General features: G+C 43.6%; 1 protein-coding gene across 2 annotated transcripts in view; it reads left to right on the top strand.

Annotated features, from left to right (window-relative positions):
• Positions 1-22,142, top strand: part of LOC138304105 (fer-1-like protein 4) — a 1,042,026-nt gene that overhangs the window by 708,228 nt on the left and 311,656 nt on the right. For both annotated transcript variants that reach the window (XM_069243852.1, XM_069243853.1), the window contains 2 exons: positions 1,554-1,688; positions 3,485-3,658. In XM_069243852.1, the coding sequence (XP_069099953.1) occupies positions 1,554-1,688; positions 3,485-3,658 (309 nt within the window). The remainder of the gene's footprint in view (positions 1-1,553; positions 1,689-3,484; positions 3,659-22,142) is intronic.

The raw sequence follows: 22,142 nt of genomic DNA, 5'->3' as shown, positions 1-22,142 counted from the left end.
AGTTTGTAGATGTAGAGCCCACTTCTGTGGTGCAGGACTGGTGAGGGGCACCTTAGGCAAGGGTAGGATTCACAGATGGCAGAGTCCAGCAGCACCAGGAGAGTTGTAAGCAGTATTTTATGTTCCTGTGAATGCAGAACAGGGGGCAAGCCAAGAAGCCCTTTGAGACTCCTGAATTCAAGGATGGAGAGAGCAAGGCCAGTCCTTCTTATTGTAGGACAGAAGCAGCAGACCAACACAGCAGAGCAAACAGCTAAGTGGCAGTCCTTCCTACAGCACAGCACAGCACAGTCTTTGTGCGAGGAGAAGCACAGCCTTCTTCAAAAGTAAATGTCAGCATCTCCCTCCTATCTGGCCCAGGAAGACCCATCAGCCTGGCAATGGGCCATCAGTATGCAAATGCCCCTCCCAAGCTACCTTTATGTGTGACTGTCTAGTGTGAATGCACAAACCCCAGCTGTCATCTACCCCAGATGTGTATTTAGAGACAGGCAGAGGCACACAATGGTTAAAGTATGAAAATGCCAACTTTCTGAAAGTAGCATTTTTAGACTTAGAATTTAAAATTCGACTTCACTATAAGTTGGGAATTTAAATTGTGACTCCAGGAACACCAAACACCATATTCCTATCTTTTCCCAGTTGGAAATTACACTTAAAAGATGTTTTAAGGTAATCACAATGTTATCCTATGGGAGGGATAGGCTTTGCAATAATGAAAAATGAATTTAAGATGTTTTCACTATCTGGACATGCTCATCTTAAAAGTACATGTCAAACTTTTTAAATACATTGAACCCTGCTTTTGGGGCTAAATAGAGCCTCCCTTGATTGTGATGTACATGTACAAAAAAGGACGATTTTGACGTGGCAAGTGGTTACACTTGCCAGATCAAAATTGCAGTGTAAAACTGCACATACAGGCTCTGCAGTGGTGGGCCTGAGACATGTATGATAGGCTCATGTAGTGGGTGGCACAGTCAGTGCTGCAGGCCCACTAGTAGCATTTAATTTACAAGTCTTAAGCACATATGATGCACTGAACTAGGGATTTACAAGTAAATTAAATATGCCAATTGTGGAGAAGCCAATGTTACCATGTTTAGAGTACAAAGCACCTGTACTTTAGCACTGGTCAGCAGTGGTAAAGCACCCAGAATCCTAAAAGTCAGCAAATATGAGTCAGAAAAACAAGAGATCAGAGGGTAAAAAGTTAGGGGGAACCACACCAAGGATGCCAGTTCTAGCATGATCCATGGGTTTCTCAATTATTTTAAAACAGGAAAGGCATTATTGAGGACTGGTGGGCTAGTTGACACCATTCTATATTCTCCCATCCGCATAATTTTGGTCAACATGAAACCACCTGGAGTTTTGATGTTCTTCTGTTGTATGCGCTGAGTATTGGCACTCTAAGTTCCATGTCTACTTCATTCGAAATCATCTCTAAATTATATTGCTATACCTATTTGCATTTTCTCAGGGTCTGAAAATCAATGTGCGAGAAATGTTAATATCCATCTTTGCCTTACATGTACTTTCTGTTTGTCCAGACACTGGATGAGACATTAACCCCCATGTGGAACGAGCTTCTTTGGTTTGATCAGCTTGTGATCGACGGGAATAAAGAAGACCTGGCAAATGACCCTCCTGTCATCGTCATCAATATCTTTGACTATGACAAATTTGTGAGTATGAAATTCTGTTTGTGAACTTCTGCCATTTGTCTAGCATGAGGTTTTATCTCGATCTGATTGTGTTGCTTAAATAGCAACCCAGCCATCAGGCTGGAAAAGTTCCTTCCAGGAGAAGGATGGATGAAAAAAGGAGCTGGCAGATGTGTTTTCTCCATATTTGTGGGAATTGATAAGTTTTCATTTTTTCTGAGTGAAGGCTATGATTCAATCAGTGGTTATGTTTGAGTGTTCTATGTAGTTATGGTACTAGGGATTTGGTAAAGAATCTCCCTAGTGGAACATCTCTATCTGAGAGCATTTGGAAGTATCTTGATCAAACTATTTCCAGGCACTTGTATGCCCTACCACCCTTCCTGCACATGTATTGGATATTCTACTTAGGTGCGACAAAGAACAATAGTTTGCAAAGCAATAGTTAAGGTTTTAGGAACTGGGTGCAAGAGTAGCTACTAACCTCCTGGTTCCTCCAAATACTTTAGCTTTTGGCCTTCCATATTCACATCCTAGATTCGATTAATCAGGAGTGTGTTGCTGGAAAACCAAAGACCAACAATGGTCTCAGTTGAAATGTCCCAAGTTTCACAACCTCTAACCAGGGCTGTTGTTTTTTCTGGGCATTGAGAGTTATTTCGTTTGGGGTTGTAGGGCATGTGCTAAAAAGTGGTAGATGCCAAGACTGCTCTTTTTAAAGTATGTATGAATGCATATCTTGAGATGGGCTGATATGTCTTGGTTCACTAGCATTTCCTGTAGAGTGAGGGAGGAAGTGGCTGTGGAGTCCTCTGCTCTAGCAACAGTGTGTCAGCCAGTACGATATCGACTAAGGGGGCTTCCTGGCAACAGGTTCTCTTTGTTTATCAGCATGCTTGATGAGTTCACTCTCACCTATCTTTGGGAACTTCTTCATTGTGTGGCATAATTTCAACTTGTATGTGGGAGTTTTGCTAGGATCCCATGAGTCATCTCTTTCTGCTGAGGCCATCTCCTCTAAAGCATCTGCTGCACGTCAGTAGACCCCATTTTGTTGTATGTCAGCCCTTTCCAAGCTCCCTTCTTCCTTTAACACTTTTCATTAGGCACTTTCTAAGGCTTCTGGATCCAGTTCTTTAAATGGACAGACATTTCGATTGGGAGAGTAAGGGTATTCCCTCAAGCTTTTCGAGTAAGACCTTTTATGGAGAAGTGAGAAAGAGCAGCAAACGTCATGTTGCACTACCTCTGCACCAGTATTATTCTTCCACACCCCCACATCATTTAGCAGGAGCTCTGCCGGCTCTCACAGATGTCCTTCCTTCCTGAACTGTGGGACCCTGTTAACTCTTTATATATAAGGCAATGCTTTACAATTTTTTTTGTACTTTAACTTGGTCGTTTATACATTTCTTTGAATAGCTTTCATACACTTATGATGGATTGAGGGGATAATTGTCTTACATTTTTTAAAAGTAGGCACAAAATAACATTTTCTTTCAGTCGGGTAACCAATATGAACCTTATAGCTGTGTAAAAATGAATGAAATATGTGATCCTAGATATTGATGATGGTTTGGTGCTCCAGCTCCAGTTTAGGACGTTGATGTGTTTTTTTTTTCCTAAATCATGCTTTGAGTGCAAAAAGTTAGAATTAGAAAAGCGGTTTTGCATTATGTAAATTAGTCTACCCTTTTACTGACTAGCCTTAGGTCGCATTGTTTCTTTTTGTATTGCATGTTTGTTTTCTAGACAGTGATTAAAATATGCACTTCCTTTAACTAGCAATAGGATTTCAACTAAATTTGCCATTGCAGGGGCCTCCTGATTTTCTCGGCCGCGCATTTGCCACACCAATCGTTAAGCTGGTGACAGATCCCTATCAGCAGCCCACTCTTCAGTTTTTCGACATACTGAACAGAAATGCACCTGCTGGAAAACTGCTTGCAACCTTTGAACTGATAGAACTGGATTACAGCGGATTCTTAGAGGTAATTGTACCAGCAGCGAGCACCGTGGAAGGGATTAGGTGGTGAAGGAAGTACTTGTTCGCAGACACAATGGCCTATTACATTCTAACTGCCTCCATTGCTATAAAACTCTTTGTCCACCAGGTGAAAATCAGATGTGGTCGATAATTTGACACATCAAAGAAGATGCCAGAAAGCGAGGCAGACGAGCAACTTTACCTTTTTTTAAGTATCCAACACAAAAAAATACTACAGCGTTACCTCCACCCAACGCCTTTTTCATGTTGTGAGACCCTGAGAAGAGAGAAACTTCTTGTGAAGCTGGTAAACATAGTTTAAGTGAGCATGGTGCCCTGTCAGAATGCCTTTCCTCTAGACTCCCACAGCAATTTGTTAATTTTGCAGGATGGTAAAATTATATATTACAAGAATACCACTGTTTCTTTCACATGAAGATGTTGATTTTCCTAGTTAGAGTCAAGGGAATTGGAGGACTCTTAAGGACATATAAGTGAAGATTGTACTTGGCACCATATTTATACTTCTGGTGACAGTCTTTACAAACTACATCAGCTATAAAGCTTTAGTTCACCATTAATTCGATAATAAACCAATCTCAACCTGGGTATGCCTATCATCCCTGCAGACCCTCTTGATGCACCTTTTTCTTTGTGACGTTGATGAGGGTTTCCACATGCTACTTAACCAAATTATCCTTTGCTCAGTTTTGTAATAGCTTCCTTTCTTATTGGATTTTGAGAAAAAAATAGAATCTTCTAGTTTTTTTAACCGAGATAGGGCAAGCTAATTGGTGACTTTCAGAACATTTTCTAGTTTTGTGTGTAGAATCCATGCTTTAGATGCCATTATGTATTTCTAACTTAGTGCCCATCTGCTAAATCACCCATCTTATTCACCTACTTAACACTGAAGAAGAGACAACAACACATTTTTTCCTCACACTTCTCTCAGTCTTAAAAAATGAGGTGTTTCTGACATCTTTAATGCTGTAAATAGTAATAACAATACAGAAGAGGTCACACAATTAGGGGTAATGTGGAGTACAAGTAGTGTAGTATTATTTGTGGTATTGTTTATGACCCCTCTGGAGTGGAAAAACATCCCGACAGTCTCTAGCGCAGTCAAATTCAATTGACCTAAATGTTGAGACACATAGTTGAGAAATGTGAACCCTCTGAAGCAAAGTTCTTCACGATTCATTCCAGGAATTCTACCACTTAGCAATCTCGCTCACATCCCGTGGTTATTGTTAACGTAACCATACATCATATGTCTCCCTGGAAGTATTCTTTTCTGATTATTATTTTCCTGCTTGTTCAGACAGAAACAGCACGCATCCTTGGAAAGTTCTGTCTGCATCCATGTGCAAGTGCCCTCCTAGTAGTCCAGGAACTACTGAGACATTGTGTGTGTGTGTCTGTATTTGTGTGTGTGTGTGTGTGTGTGAGTGTGTGTGCGTGTGTGTGTATGTGTGTGCTCAGGTGTGTGTTTTTGTTCCCGGGGAGGCCGTAACCTACCTGTAGCAATGTAGTGACTTCTCTGCATCTAGCACCCCAGCTCAGTCTATTGATTTCTGACTCAATCACTAGTTTCAGAGGAGAAAGGAATATTGCTCTTCCAGTCCAGGTTTCCATGTGATCTAACCATCAAAGAAGCTCCGCACCGCCTCTCTCAACATCAAAAATCTTATTTGAGTAAGTGGAACCGTTCCTGATGTGAAGGATACTAAGCCTTTTTAAGTCAGTAGTGTAAATGGCCTGGGAAGATAACCTAAACTGAAGTAGCCTTCAGGGCCACAAGTGTGGACAGCTTCCTCAGTGAGAAGGAGTCCATTGCCAATATCTTCCTGATCTTACCCTGTTGGCTCTGATTTTCTGCAAGGGAAGAATAAACGTAGCCTTCTCTTAAACTACCACATGTTCTAACAACTCCCTCTTCCTTTTTCTTTCTCACTCAAATTTTACTTGCTTTCACAAATCATACGTCCTGCAAACATTTTCACAGCATTCTTAACTTGCAACTTTAGTTTGTCTTTGCCTTTGGATATGAAATTTCATGTTGTCTAGATATGTCTTAATTCAGACCACTCTCAAATGCACAACCTTCAGCTCCCTCAGGGCCAGATTAAAGGTAAAATGGTGGTGCAAGTCACTGCGCCAAATTTGGCAGTGTTGCACACAGTAATTTTCACGATGCAGGGATGCGCTGTATTTAATAGAAAATGGCACACCCCTATGTTTCCTCCTGTGCCAACGCTGAATTTGTTGCAGTGCGCCAACGCAGCCACCCTTGCACAATGGTGCAAGGATGGCTGCGTTGAGGGGGAGATTGTTGTTGTGCAGGAACCAACACCTTCCTGCACAAAAACAATCTTAAATGGCGATTCGCTATTTCTATGTGTGCCGCAAAATGCAGCACACATAGAGCAAAAAACTAGGAGAAATTAAAGCATTTCTCCTCGTTGTGCCCTGCTAATGCCATCCCCGGGGTGATGTTAGTTTTTGGCACTGCTTCAGGTTTCCAAAAACTCGTAAATCTGCGGCAGCATCAAAATGCAATGGGTGTTGCTGTGGCACACCCACAGCAACATCAATTGCATTTGCATCAATTGCAATTGCATGTGCTGCATGTGAAGGGGCCATATTTACAAGGTGTTGTAAACGCCACGTTGTAAATACGGTGCAGTGCATAGCGCCATTGGAGCATCACTAAAAGTGATGCTCCGGTGGCACTAGTGGCTGTTAACTATGCCCCTCAGTTTCTTTAAAATTCATGGTACAAAGGAGAGCACCAATGCATTCCTTGTAAACTGTCATAGGTATCAATTCAACAGAAACTACTGCGAACTTCAGATCTGGACGTATCAAGAAATCCTGGCCTCTTGAGAGACACCTGTCTCTCAACACCCAGCTGTTAAAATATTTTAGGCTCATAATGAGCCTGAGCTTTTCCCTGCTGTGTGTTAGGAAATGTTGCTCACATGACCTCCAGGTGGAATTGCCATTTCTGTATTGCAAGTTTTTCCTTAATTGCATTTAATTCCACCTCCATCATTTGCCTTTGTTGAGAAAAGTGTATTAGTAAGGTTAGTCCAAACTGTACTTTTCTGCCACTTACACTCAGCCATCGCCTTATTGAGCTTGTTTCAGATCTTTCCTTTAGGCTGAAAGGAAACAAAATGGCTCACCTGCAAATCCTCTAGGATTCCAAAGTCCCCTCTACAACCTTTCTTGCCCTTAAAATCCTTCCTCCTATCCCTTATTCACTGGATTATATACTCTTCTAGTACTTTTGTGTTAGACCTTGCATCTTTGACATTGTTCCCCCTAAATGTTTGCCTCCAGACCTCCTTTTTTTGCTAACTTCGTTTTTGCTGGTCTTAGGTTCCTGAGCCTGGTGCAGCCCATGTGCATTTGGTCCCCAAGTACTACAGGACCTTCCTCCTGGAGCTGGCTCATGATGTACCCTTGGCAGGTCATTTGGGGCAGAACAAGACCTTTGACAGGCTTGTCACCCCCTTGTCACCCACTTTTTACTGGCCTCAAATGAGGAGGGCCTCAGATGCTTTATGCAGGTACCAGGTACCAGGCCAGTGGCAAGCCAGGAAGAATGGGCAAGGCTCCCTTTCAGCCTTGTCCTTTTGTTTGGCACTCCCTTTGAATTGGAGGGCATTGACATCATTGAGCCTCTCAAGCCCTTGACAGCCATGGGCAACAGGTTCATCCTAGACTTGATGAACCATGCCATCCAGTACCTGGAGGCTATCCTTCTGAAAACAGTGACTGCACCCGCAGTGGCCAGGGCACGATGGGGATCTTTACCCGTGTGGGCTTCTCCAAGTCGGTGGTGTCAGACCGTGATACCAACTTCATGTCAGAGTACATGAAGGCCATGTGGAAGAAGTGTGGGGTACCCTACAAGTTCTCCACTCCTTACCACCCTCAAACTAATGGGCTTGTCAGATCCCATGAGGTGGAAGTGGGACATCCTCCTGCCATGTCTTTGCCTGCAGGGAGGTACCACAGAAGGAGGTTGGCTTCAACCCCTTTCAACTTCTATACTGCACCCTGTGAGAGGACCTCTCAGTCTAGTGAAAGAGAGCTGGGAGGAAGCTCCCAGGGATGCCCCCTATGATGTGGTCAACTACATGAGGGCACTATGTAACCAGGTGAAGCACTTCTGGAAGTTAGAGCCGGACAATTTTGAAGCCAGCCAGGAGGCCATGAAACAGTGTTATGACCAGAAAGCCTCACTAGTGAAGTTTTAGCCTGGTCAAAATGTTTGGGCTACGGAGACCAAGGCCCTGCAAAGCCACTGATCTGGGCCATGTGAGGTGAAGGAGCGCAATAGTGATGTCACTTACTTGGTGGGCCTCAAGACTCCCAGGAACCCTTTAAAGTCCTGCATATCACCTGCCTCAAGCCCCACTTTGAGAGGTCTGAGTTAATCATGCCCCTAGTCACTGATACTGTGGTAGATATGGAGAACAAACCTCTCCCCAACCTCCTTTCTTCCCAGGAGCAGGATGGATCTGTGGAGGGTACCAGCCTCTCCCCTATCCTGACTCTAGCACAACAGAGAGTCTGCCACCAGTTGTTGGGGTAGTTCGCCTCACTCTTCTCCCTTACCCCAGAACTCACTAAATGGTGTACCCATGATATTGATACTGGGGACAGCATGCCTGTGAAAAGTAAAATATACATGTTGTCTCAGAAGGTAAGCGCCAGCATCAGGGAAGAGGTTTCCAAGATGTTGAAGTTAGGGATGATTGAGTCCCCAAAGAGCCCTTGGTCCAGCCCAGTGGTGTTTGTCCTTAATGCTGCCCCTCCAGGTGACACCACAGAATGTAAGTTCTGTGTGAATTACAGAGGGCTCGAAGCAGTCACCAAGACTGATGCACATTCCATCCCCAGAACTAATGAGCTCATAGGTTGGCCCATGCTCAAGGCCCCTAACTTCTCCCAAGAATTAATTGTGCAGACAGATGCCTCAGAGCTTGGCATAGGGGCTGTGCTTTCAATGTTAAACAAAGAGGGTCTGAATCACTCTATTGCCTTCATCGGTAGGAGGTTACTTCCCCGGGAACAGGGGTGGAGTGCAATAAAGAGGGAAGCGGTTGCCATGGTGTGGATACTGAAGAAGCTGAGACCATACCTGTTTGGTGCTTCCCTCCAGGTTCAGACAGACCACAGACCCCTTAGATGGTTAATGCAGATGAGGGGTGAATATCCCAAACTGTTGAGGCGGTCCATCTCCCTACAGGCAATTGACTTTAGGGTGGAACACTGTCATGGAACAGACCACACCAATGCTAATGGTCTCTCCAGGTTCTTCCATCTCAGTGAAGAGAACTCCGAAGGGGTTTGGTAGTTCTCCCCACTTCCATTTTAAACTTCCATGTTAACAAGGTGTTAAAACCCCCTTTGCCAAGCCTTAAACTCCCCGTTTATTACATATAAGTCTCCCCTAAGGTAGGCCCTAGGTAGCCCAAAGAGCAGGGTTCTATGTGTAATTAAAATGTTGGACATGTACTTTTACGTTTTAGATGTCCTATTAGTGAAAATCTCCTAAATTTGTTTTTCACTACTTCAAGGCCTATCCCTCCCATAGAATAATTTAATAAGATGTAATTTCCAATTGGGAGATAATAGCTGTTGGAAATGGCCCCTTTTTTGGCAGGTAATCCCCAGACTTTTTGTCTTCTTCCTCCTATTTTGTCTGATCTGTTTTTTCTGGTTTTAGGACTCAAGACACTTTACCACTGCTGACCATTACTAAGGTGCAATTGCTCTCTGTCTAATTTGGATTGGTCAATGGCTTATCCATGATTGGCATATTTTATTTGCTAGTAGGTCCCTAGTAAATTGCACTATGGGTGCCTGTAAATCAAATACTACTAGTGGGCCTAGTGGGCGATTGTGCCACATGAGTGGCTCTGTAAACATGTCTCAGACCTGCACTGCAATGTCTGTGTGGGCAGTTTGGAACTGCCAATTCGACCTGGCAAGTGTACCCACTTGCCAGGCCTAAACCTTCCCTTTCACTACATATAAGCCACTCCTAAGGTAGCCCCAAGGCATCCCCATGGGCAGGGTGCAGTGTATTTAAAAGGTAGGATATGTACTGGTGTATTTGTATATGTCCTGGTAGTAAAATACTGCCAAATTCGGTTTTTACTATTGCAAGGCCTATCTCTGCCATAGGTTAACGTGGGGATTGCCTTTAAATATTGTTTACGTGTAATTTGCCAGGGGGAGAAGATAGAGATGTGGAGTTTGGGGTCTCTGAACTCACAATTTAAAAATACATATTTTGGTAAAGTTGATTTTTAGATTGGCTGTTTGAAAATGCCACTTTTAGAAAGTGGGCATTTTCTTGCCTAACCATTTTGCTCATCTGCTTGTCTGGGTCAGACTGACAGTTGAGGTGTTTGTGAATTCACTCTAGACAGTAAAACAAAAGTAGCAGAGGTGTGTCCTGCATATCCTGATGAGTCTTCCTGGGCTAGAGTGGGAGGAAGGAGCTGGCACCTGCACTTGAAAGGGCTATGCCTGACTTCACACAAAACAGCCTCCAAATCACCTAGAGTGTTGCTGAGGCAGGGCAAGGAAGAGACAGGGTCCTGTGCCCTACAAAGGTTTTCCTTTGAAGTTTGCCTACTTCAAAGGCAGAAATGAGTATCAGTATTGGTCTGCTGACCCCATAATTTCAGAACACTTCGGGATCAAAATAAACCTCTGCCAAGGAGAAGAGCTGAAGAGCTGTGAGGAGGAGTATTGCCCCATTGCTGTGTGTGCTTTACTGGACTGACTTGTAGTTGCTGCTTCTGCCTTAGAGAGGACAAAGGCTGGACTTTGCTGTGTATCCTGCTTGTAAAGTTTCTCCAAGGGCTTGGACTAAGCTTGCCTCCTGTTAAGAAGTCTCAGGGACATCAAAGACTTCACCTGCCAGCACCTGGTCTCTCATGTTGAGACCCCTGACTTAGGAAGTGGTGCCTACTCCAGTCCCTGAGCCCCAGGACGGAGAAGCTGGCAGAACCTGAGTGAAAATCCACGCACCGGAGCCGAGTGGAAGAAAAATCGATACTGCACCAGCCTCACAGCTGTAAAATTGACACAGCGCCTGCCTCGGCGACAGGAATCAACTCATCCCCTGCTTGGCGTGACTTCACCGTTGCCGTGCAGCCGGATTTTCCACACATCGTCCCTGGGCGTCAAAGTCTTGAACATCACCACATGGACCCAAGGCAGCTCGTTTGGAAATTGACTCATCTCTTCCCTACTTTGAAAGAATTGACGCTTCGCTTACCCGTCGGAGATTGAATCGATGCATACCCATACTTGTGAGTAAGGAATCGAGAGCCAGCAATAAGCCCTATGTGTGCTGTGTTGGATGCATGGCGGGAATGGTCCATCTAAAGTATTCTGTGGTGTGTTTCTGTGTGGGATGTCCTGTTGGCAAGTACTGTTGGGAGCAACACTATAGACACCTATAAAATATAGCTTTGCATTCCTGTGAAATGCTGTGTCTAATGTGTTGTTTTGGGATGTCGATTTGTTTGCTGGAAACAATGCAACCTTTGGCAGGTTAAAGTATCAAGTGATGCATTTGATTCAAAATACTGAACATTATTAAGAAAAAATATTTTAATATGTCACTAGTGTATACACATAATCTGAGGAAGCAGTAAAAAGTTATATTATTTTGATGGGAAAACTTTCATTTAAGTACAACTGTTAGTTACAACAAATATTAAATAAAGCCTCTTAAACACTTTGGGCTAGATGTACCAAATTAGGAATATCGATTTCCTAATTGTGATTCTGTCCGAATCGCAGTTAGGAAATTGATATTCCTATTATATGAAACAGCTTTGAGTTTTGTTAACGATTCCTAGTGGGTCGCAAAAAGACCTACCTCATGCATATTAATGAGGTAGGTTGCAATTTGCGACCCATTAGGAATTGCAGCCATCACAGGTATGGTGGTCTGCTGAACCTGATAGAGCGAACCGTAGTAATAATTTACCTATGTTCGGACGCTCTTTAGGCCGATGGATCTTTTGACTATGTGGGAACTCTCTGTACTCTTAATCGATCCGTCGCATCAGATCAATAATCAATAACGTACATAAGCAATACCTTGATCAACATAACACTTAATGATTAATCCAGAATACATTTCGGCGAACCCTGACCTTTCAGTCAGGAATAACCACACCAGTTTATTGCAAAGTTAGTGAATTTATTTCCCTATATTAACAAAGCTAGCACGATATAGATGTGTTTCAACACCAAATGATAAACATAAATGAACATTAATAGCTGTCCATATCGTCGAAACAAGTGTAATCTATGTAGCATTTGAATCACAAGGCATTCGATAATGGCAATGCAAAGCACTAATACGATAATCTGTAATGGGCTAACTGCATACATTTAGTCAGCATAAAAAGATCTCAAATTGCATCGTGCAACATGTGGAATCCTCATCTAACCTCAAATTAGAATCGGCATGTGGGACTTCATGCAAAAAAACAATTTAGCAACATAAATTTAGAAAACTCCTATCTAGGGATCTTATAAAAAATCAGCAGTTGGTTACCTAAAAGGAACACAATGCAATTTTACAATTTCCTTTCATATTTACCAATTACGATCAGCATACAAGGAAGTCTTCGTCTCACAGGTACCGTTTCTCGATCAGCATGGGACGGGACAAAGGGGCAGGGGTGAACGGGGCAATCGCCTCACGGCGGCAAGTTAAGACTACTACTTCATGCAAAGGGACAAATCAAAGTTAAAGTCTCTAGGGCAAGAATCATTTAAGTCTCTTTCTCTCGATTAGAGAAAGCATCAAAGTCTCTCAAAATGGCGTCGCAGCAAAGTGGGCCATAATAGCTACGAAGTCTGCTAAATGGCGGGTATCGAGCTGATAATGGCCGCTAATAGCGCAATGGCTACCTTCTTCTCGTGCACCTGGTTTTTATAGACAACAGTTCGAATCCAGTAGGGTCTCCATTGGAGGGTTCATAGGTTAGCTTCAAATTGTCCAATCAAAAACGACAGTTCTCAAGCTTTTACTTAAGCATACATTATCCTTGGAGATGGGTACGCAAATCGCAACATTGTCTCCCAATTAGCTCACTTTCAGAGCCTCCATTGTCCGCACCTGCAAGTCGACCTTGAATTAAAGAGAAAATATGCCAGGCTGGCACGAAACTTTAAGATAAGCATGTGAACAGTTTCTGTGGAAAAGTACAGCTTCAAGCAGAAATACACGTTTAATAGCACATTGGAAAAATACGAACATCTAAACCGTGAGACCAGGCCACTAGGCCAAAGCCTCCTCTAAAGTAATGCTAAGCTAACGTATTTCAAACAAGCAAATCGTAGCACACGTTTATGATTATGTCAGATTAGTGCAATTCTAATACACCAAGTTATATGAAGCACGCTTATAAATGTTGGCAAACTACTCTGAGGGCACATTTTGTCCCCGTACAATCTTTATTAGTTCGGTTAATGTCACACATGATTATTTCACACTACGTTTATGCGTTAATAAATCAAAACCTTCATTTTCTGCTTCATCAATCCCTCCTCTGATGACTACTTGTCATCACACAAATTATGCCCACAAATTTTATTCCATTAAAATTCTGTCAGTTCCCTTTTCCTTTTAGTTCCCCTAGTTTGCGCTTTGTATTCTTCTGCCATTCTTTTCATAATTTTCTCCTCCTTTCTTCTTTTAATTCTTTCCATAATCATTATTATTCCCCTTTTTATTCCCCAAATTCCAAAAACACAAATTATCACTATTAAAATTCCCTCTATTATTTTTAACAATATTCCATTCCAAATTCCCCCAATCCAATGTCCCACTGAAGCAAGTCCTTTTCCAACCTTCTCCCACACTCCTGGTTCTTTCAGTTCCTTCAAATCTGCACTTTCTTTTGTTAGATTAGCAAGCATAGTTTTAATTTTCACACTATTGTCAGGTATATAGGTACAACAGTGTCTTGCACCAAGCATTTTGCAAACACCTCCATCCTTTGCTAAAAGAATGTCTAAAGCAAGCCTATTTTGAAGGGTCATAGCTCTTTCCGCTGCAAGTTCAGCATCTATCAGGATTATAGCACCTGAAAACTTTGTCAACATGTTATCCACTATAGTAGACAACTTTCTTATTTTGATGGAATTCAGCACAACTCCCAATGAAGGAATCATGGCTCCAAATATATCACCTACCACAGCAGCTGCGGTCTCTCTTTTCTGGATACGATGGGATCCAGATGTCTTTTGAATCATCGATAGGTCATCCAGTTGATAAACCTTTGGGAACACTATACCCAAATAACATCTTCCCCACCATCCCTTTGGAAGACGATAATAGGCATTATACCCACAAATGTAATATACCCCTGGAATGACAGGGTCAAGTCCGTCCATCATGAATGTCCATTTGGCCTTAAAGATAAACGTGTGTTTACATTCACTCGCCCCTACAAAAATGTTGTCATAATAAGATTCACCTCGATATATACAAAACTTCCCTACATGCCAAGCATCTAAAGCAATTTTCCCTTGTGTCTTTATGGCAGCAAAATCATAATTATCTACTGAAGTCCTCTTATGTAACTCCTTTTCTAATTTCGCCTTCATTTGAGCCCTTCTATCATCTGTGCGATCTAAAAAGCTTATTTCTACTGCAGAGAGTGAACAGGTAAGATTTTCCCTATGAGCGTGAGCCGTTTCAAAAGGTAGCATTGGCTCGAAAAATTCCCTCATAATTTTTGCATCCCAATCCTTTGCAGTCTGGCTTAGCTGCGCTATTATAGGAACATAAGCAAAGGTAACATCATAATTTGAGTAAAAATACTGTATGTTAGTTTGACCATAAAACCTAGACATTACTATACTACATGTAATCCCGTATGTAAGAGGCATGTGGTGATATGTCACCCCTTCCTTCACTGATGTCGGTATCTGGGTACACACATAACAATCTTTCGCATCCATTGTCTCAACATATTCTGTCAGTAAGCGATAGAAAACATTATACGAAAGCTCTTTCCTTTCATGCAAGAGTCTCTCATCCAGTGCTAGCCTTTTCAATGCGGTTAGTTCAGTGACAGTAACAGGAGCAATAGTAGAAGCCTCAATAGTCTCATTCTCACCCTTTCCATGCATTCCAAGCACAATTGCCATTATTATTAGTACACATGTAACTACCAAGCCTATACACACATATTTACAATATTTCTTTCTATTGTTTTGCGTCATGATCTGTATAGAATCAGAGAGTTAGAAGCACTTATAAATGAAACTTATTTAGCAATTTAGTTACAAAGCTGAGCGAGCGCAATGTTCACACCGTCTTCTTCAAGAGGCCAGTCACTTATCGGTTAGCAGCATTTGTCTCAATTCGGCAATAACTCAGTCTTTATCGGTTTAGCAAATGTCTCATCCGGTTTAGCAATGTCTCAGCTGGTTGTCTATTTCACGTTAGATTGTAGCAAGCGATATCATTTATCACCCCTTCAATCAACACTGTCCATGAAACTTTTCTTTTCTATTGGTATCTCTTCCTCTTCTTCGTTCTCGATGCTTAGGGATACAAACTCGTCAGTCCAATCGTCATTGACTGCATATGCCCATTCAGGACCGGAATACCTTCTGTTCGGTATCCTTTTCCTTTTCAATTTTGCTTCTCTTTTCGATTCTGCCTCGCTGGTACTTTCCTCTTTTGTCAAGTCTTTTTCTTCACTCGAGGTTGGTACCACGACAGACACTTCTTTCCTTTTCTCTTTTACTTTTGGCCTTTCTCCGTCGTTCAAACCTTCTCCAGACCTTTGTTTTACTGGTGATATACTTAGTCTCCTCTTTGCACCGTGTCCATTTGATGGACCTGCGACCTTTTCTGTAGAGGTTTGAACTTTTTCGTTCTGCTCTGCCTTGTCCCCTCCTTCAGGGGAATCGATCACGTTCTCCTTTTCTTTTTCTGTATCGTCTGTTTCTGGGAAAGCCCTCCTCTGATCAGGCTCCCCTGCTTTTTCACCTTTTTCGAGCCCTTCGTCACCGTTACTTTCGTCAGGCTCTGTATCACTTTCAGCTGCTTCAGGTTCTTTGTCACCTTCAGCTGCTTCAGGCTTTTTGCTACCCTCAGCTGCTTCAGGCTCTTTGTCACCTGCAGCTTCTTCGTCGCTGTCTGAACTTTCTCCTTGGTCTTCCCCAAGTGAGTCAGACTCTTCGTTCTCCAATAATATCTCTTTTTCTCCTGCTGCTGCTTGTTCGCTTTCAGTTCGCTTTTGTTCTGTTTCAGCACTCGGCACTGTTTTATCAGGCACTGGCAATTTCAGCGCTTCAACTTCCTCATCTGTGGGACACAGCACCTTCTTTGTGTGACTGGCGTGAATCCAGTTGGGAACCCCCGCACACTTCACAGCGGTAGTTGTCGTCAGGATCACTTGGAAAGGGCCTTTCCAACGGGGTTCCAGGCACGACTTCCTCACGTGCTTCTTCACCACGACCCAGTCACCTGCTTTCAGTGCGTGTCCTGGACCTTGGATCGGTGGCAAGGTGGTTGCTTCCACCTGGTGAGAGAAAGAGCGAACCACGTCAGCCAGTCCTTTGCAGTAGTCTAACACCATATCATCTGTAATATTCAAAAGCGCATTTGCGGGAACTGCAGGAAGTCTCATAGCCCTGCCCATGAGAATTTCGTGCGGAGACAATCCGGTTTTTCTATCAGGAGTGTTTCTCATTGACATTAGCACTAAGGGCAATGCATCAGGCCATTTCAAATTTGTTGATGCACATATTTTCGCCATTCTTGATTTCAGTGTACCATTCATCTGCTCCACCAGTCCTGATGCTTCAGGGCGATAGCTACAATGCAGTTTCTGCTCAATGTTCAGCGCTTCGCAAAGTAACTTTATCACCTCGTTGTTGAAGTGACTTCCCCTATCTGATTCTAAAGAGATCGGGAATCCGAAACGTGGTATCAACTCTCTCAATAATAGCTTGGCAACTGTAAGGCTGTCATTTCTACGTGTGGGGTATGCCTCAATCCAGTGACTAAAAATGCACACAATCACCAACACATATTTCAGACCTCCATGCACAGGCATCTCAATGAAGTCCATCTGCATACGACTAAAAGGCCCGCTTGCCCTACCAATGTGGCTCGCGTTCACAACTGTTCCCTTTCCTGGGTTCATCTGCTGGCAAGTGACACATCGATGGCAAACTGCTTCTGCAGCTTGACGAAATATGGGGTTAAACCAATCAGTTTTGAACAATCTTATCATGGCATCTCTCCCTAGGTGAGCTTGCCCATGATAGAACCGCGCAAGCTGTGATAAGAGACTATTTGGCAAAACAAATTTTCCCTCATGTGAAACCCATAACTCGTCTTGTCTCTTTATACATTGTGATTTAATCCAGGAATCTCTTTCATCCTCCCTGACATTATTCTGTAGTGCTTTTAGTTCCTCTATCGTATCTACGACCTTCAAGGCAAATGCTTCAGCTGGTTCGAGTTCTGGCTCACTTATTGAGTTCCATTCATCTCTCAGTAATATACAGTTCAAGGCACAAAATCTTGCGACTTGATCTGCATATGCATTTCCCAGAGAAACATAGTCCTGTCCTTTCGTGTGAGCACTGCACTTTACCACTGCAACTTCAGCTGGCACTTGAATGGCATGTAACAATTCCCTTATTCTCTCCCCGTTTTTCACTGGGGATCCTGAAGAAGTCAGGAAACCTCTCTGTGACCATAGTTGTCCAAAGTCATGCACAATCCCAAACCCGTATTGGCTATCAGTGTAAATGGTGACTTTCATCAATGCAGACAGTTGACATGCTCTGGTGAGGGCTACAAGTTCTGCTACTTGTGCAGAATAGACTCCTTGAAGCCATCCCGCTTCCAAGACACCTGTTACAGTGCATACAGCGTATCCTGCTTTCAAAATCCCCATCTCTTAGACATGAACCATCAACAAAAAGAATTTGGTCATTTTCATCAAGCTTAGTATCTTTAATGTCCGGTCGGGGTTTTGTGCAAAATTCAGTCACCTGAAGGCAGTCATGCTCGACGTCTTCAGCGTTCTCAATTTCGACATTTTCTCCAGGAAGCAAGGTTGCTGGATTCAACGTAGTGCACCTTTTCAGCTGCACATTCGGTGAGCCCAGAATAATCGTTTCATACCTTGTGAGTCTTGCTCCAGTCATGTGTTGCGTTCGGGAGCGGGTCAAAAGTATCTCAACTGAGTGAGGGACCATGACTGTTACTGGGTGTCCCATCACTATTTCTTCACTCTGAGTGAGGCTGATACCAACTGCTGCTACGGCGCGCAAACACCCTGGGAGTGCTGCTGCGACCGGATCCAAAGTAGCTGAAAAATACGCTACTGGTCTGTTTACGCCACCATGGGCTTGAGTCAAGACAGACAAAGAACATGCATCACGTTCATGGCAAAACAATGTGAAGGTCTTTGTGTAGTCAGGCATACCTAAAGCTGGAGCCCTACACATGCATTTTTTCAATTCAACAAAGGCATCCATCTCATCTCCTTTCAGCTCAATTTGATCCAAAGCATCCTTCTGGGTCAGTTTCAGTAAAGGCTTCGCTAGAGTCGAGAAGTTGGGAATCCACTGTCGACAGTAGCCCACCATTCCCAAGAACTTCCTCACCTCCTTTCTCGTCTTGGGCGGACTCATCTGAAGTACACTTGTAATTCTTTCCTTCATTATCCTCCGTGACCCTTTCTCTATCTGGTGACCCAAGTATTTCACTTTCTTCTGACCGAACTGTAATTTGGAAGGAGACACCTTGTGTCCATTCCTTCCCAAATGGTTCAACAGAGCAATGGTATCGGCTGTGCAGCCACTTTCTGTCTTTGATGCAACCAGTAAGTCGTCAATATACTGTACTAGGGTTGACTCGAATGGCAACTCTAACTCTTCCAAGTCTTTCTTTAGGATCTGATTGAATATTGACAGTGACTCAGAAAACCCTTGAGGAATTCGACACCAACTGTACACTCTGTCTAGGAATTTGAAACAAAAGAGAAATTGGCTGTCCTCATGAAGAGGCACCGAAAAGAATGCTTGTGACAAATCGATGACCGAGAACCATTCGGCATCGCAAGGAATTTGAAACATTATCACAGCTGGATTCGGTACTACTGGGCAGCATTTGACTATGATGTCATTTATTTTCCTCAAGTCTTGCACAAGTCGGACCTTTCCACTTGGCTTTATTAGTCCCATTATTGGTGAATTACATGGACTGATCAACACTTCTTTCAGTACCCCCTGTTTTACAAATTCGTCAATAAGTTGGGCAACTTTCATGAGGGTATCTTGTGGCATGTGGTATTGTGGGGTCTGGGGAAAGATTGCATTGGGCTTTACCGTCACTTTCACTGGTTCCACTCCTTTCATCAATCCCACCTCTTTCCCTGTCATGTCCCACACTTCCTTTCCGACTGTTTCTCGTAATTCGGCTGGAATATCTTCTTCAGTTATCATCGGGAAAAGACAAATCAGAGGATACTCTTCATCTACAGTTTCCATTTCATCCCCCTCTACACTATCCTCTTCCTCCCCATCGCTGCTCGTCTGGATTGTTATTCCTTCGTTCGAACACATGATCGAACATCCCAGCTTGCACAACAGGTCTCTCCCTAACAGTGCTATTGGGCTTGAGTCACATATCACAAACTGATGTACCCCTTGATAGTTACCGATGCTGACTGGTACCGGATCTGTAATTGGGTTCGTCAGGTGCCTGTTTGCTACTCCCACCACTTGAACTGTCCTCCCTGAGAGTGGCAAATTTGGTACTTCACTACTCTTAACAGTTGAACGTGTGGCTCCCGTGTCCACCAAGAATGAAACACGATGACCCATTACTCTTCCCTCTACGTACGGACCCTTTTGATCAACTTCTAAGGAGGCTGCAAGCACACAATCTCCTTCCTCTTCTGAGCTCTCACTCTCCCATACATTGTTTATTCCACTCTCACTGTGTAATGGGAACTGTTGTACGGTGCCATTTGTACTCATTACCTGACCCGAGACCTGTGGAGGAACCATCACTTGCTGCTGACTCATTGGTGCCAAAGGTATTTGCATTTGCTGATTAGGTACCATGGGTAACTGCTGTTGCATCGGCTGCATTTGCGTCATCTGCATACGAGGCATCTGCATCTGCTGCGGCTGCATAGGTTGTAATCCCTGCAATTGATTTATGGTCTGAAAATTTGGGTTTGGACCTCTCATTTTCGGTCCCCTCATTGTCTGAAATGCATTGACATCATTGTTTTGCTGACCAACACCTGCACCTGCACCTTCCTGCACCACCATCGGGCACTCTCGTTTCCAATGACCTACAATTCCGCACACGTGACACGGCATCACTTTCTTCATTGCCTGCACACCCGTCACAGCAGTGTTTAAATCCGGACCATTATTCACAAAACCTCCTCTGCCTCTGCCTCTCGCCTGTGGCTGAAACGCCATGTTTCCTTGCAACTGCGGCTGCGGTTGCGGTACCTGCTGTTGGAACCCTTGCATCCCTTGCAAACCTTGCAGACCTGTCTGAGCTGCTTTAAGCTGCATCATCATCACCTTCTCTTTCAGCTTTTTCTGTTTTACCTCAATTTCGTCGCTACAATATTTCGCGTAAGTCAAGACCTCATCAATCGGTTTAGACTGCCAACAAATCAAATGCGACTTTATCATCTGACTTATTTCTGGTCTCAGCCCTTCCACAAATCTGAACACAAAATGAAGCATATCTTTCGCCTCGATCGTTTCCGTGCCACTGTAATTCTTGAACGCCTTCAACAACCTCTCGTAGTAACTATGAATCGATTATTTTGTCTCTTGGGCAGTTCGATCAATCTTCTGCCAATCCACATTTTTCGCGGCAACCTTCGTCTTCAAATGCTCAATCACCTTATAGTACAAACTCATCACCAGAGGTGATGGTGCACCCGTCTCCCTGTCTCTCTCTGGTTCACTTGTCGGCCAACCTATAGCTCTTTTGCAATCCTCCCACAAATCTGCCGGAACCACGATCTCAAAGAGAGTGTTCAGGTCTTCCCAGAGACATTTTGCAAGTTTCACAAACCTATCAGTCTGTTGATACCATTCAATCGGCTTCTCTCTCAGTTTGGGAAAATCATCCGTAAATGACTGAATGTCGCTTCTGTGCCACGGTACATGTATTAACTTTCCCCCTGCTGTCTCCCTCATTGGTAACATGGTTACTGTCTCGCTGCTTTGTGGTCTCTTCTCATTATGCTCTGTAGCACTGTCCCTCCTCTTTTCCTTTCTCTTTACCCATCTGCTTTCCCACTTGTCTAAGCACCTCCACACTTGTGCACTCTGTAGCAATTCTCTGAGGTGTGTCTTCATGCCTGCTGACCTCATGTGTTCAAAATCTGTGGTCCCAAAATCCAACCTGTAGCTTCTGCTCAAGTGTTTCATCTTGTCTAGGTCAACCCCGTTTCTGTCAGCTGCTTCCTGCAAGCCCTTATGTACTTTGTTCACTTCCTTCGTAATCCTGGGACATAGATACCTCAGTTCTTCTTCCGTGTAGGATTCTAGCCTATTTACACCCATAGTCCCTTCCACCAATTCTTATGCTTCCATGTTCAACCTGACCCTATTCATATAGTCTTCTCCTTTCCCACTGGCTGAACTTTGTGTGGAATTCAAGCTGTTGAACCACTGTGTCAGCTGTTGCGCATTTACCCCCATCAGTGTAGCATTCACATCGACTGCCATTGATGGTTGCGGCAACTTTTCAGTATTCGATGTTAAAGGTATTATCAGTGGGGGGCTCGACCTCACCAGTGTAGACTGAGCACATATGGGACTAAACTCCATCAAGGATCCAGATCCACTTGGCTGAGCCGCTATCGGAGTTATCCCTGGAGTGTTCTCTATGCACCTCCTCTCTGTCCCATTCTGCAGCATTGATCCCTGACTGTTCATGCCTAAGTTAGGCTGGCTATACAGAGGTACCGGTGGACCTACAGTAATGGGTAGTGATATCGCATCTGGGTTCTGTCCATATCCCATGTTCTGAGGCATGTTCATCCCCATACTATGGGTCATCATTGTCGGCATGCCCATCTGACTCCCCGTCATCTGAGCATGAGCGTTTCCTCCCTGCATCTGCTTTTGAGGCATCATAAACTGAGTTGATTCAGCCTGTGTCATTGTTGGATTGTAACCATTCTGTACTCCCCTTACTGTTTGTTCTAGAACCATTCCTCCACTATTGTCACTGCTGTAGTACCCTGGCATCTGCGGTTGATAATTTTCTGCTGGTTTCATTATGGGCACATCTGGATATATTCTCCTAACCTGCGGTATCTGCGGGGTAAACAGTAAACTCGGGTCCTTAGATCCCGATGGCGCTCCTGAACTCTGGGTTTCACTGTTCTGCACCGATGCCGGAG

The sequence above is a fragment of the Pleurodeles waltl genome, chromosome 7 (genome assembly GCF_031143425.1).
Source record: "Pleurodeles waltl isolate 20211129_DDA chromosome 7, aPleWal1.hap1.20221129, whole genome shotgun sequence".
Taxonomy (NCBI): domain Eukaryota; kingdom Metazoa; phylum Chordata; class Amphibia; order Caudata; family Salamandridae; genus Pleurodeles; species Pleurodeles waltl.
This window is presented reverse-complemented; position numbering and strand designations above follow the sequence as displayed.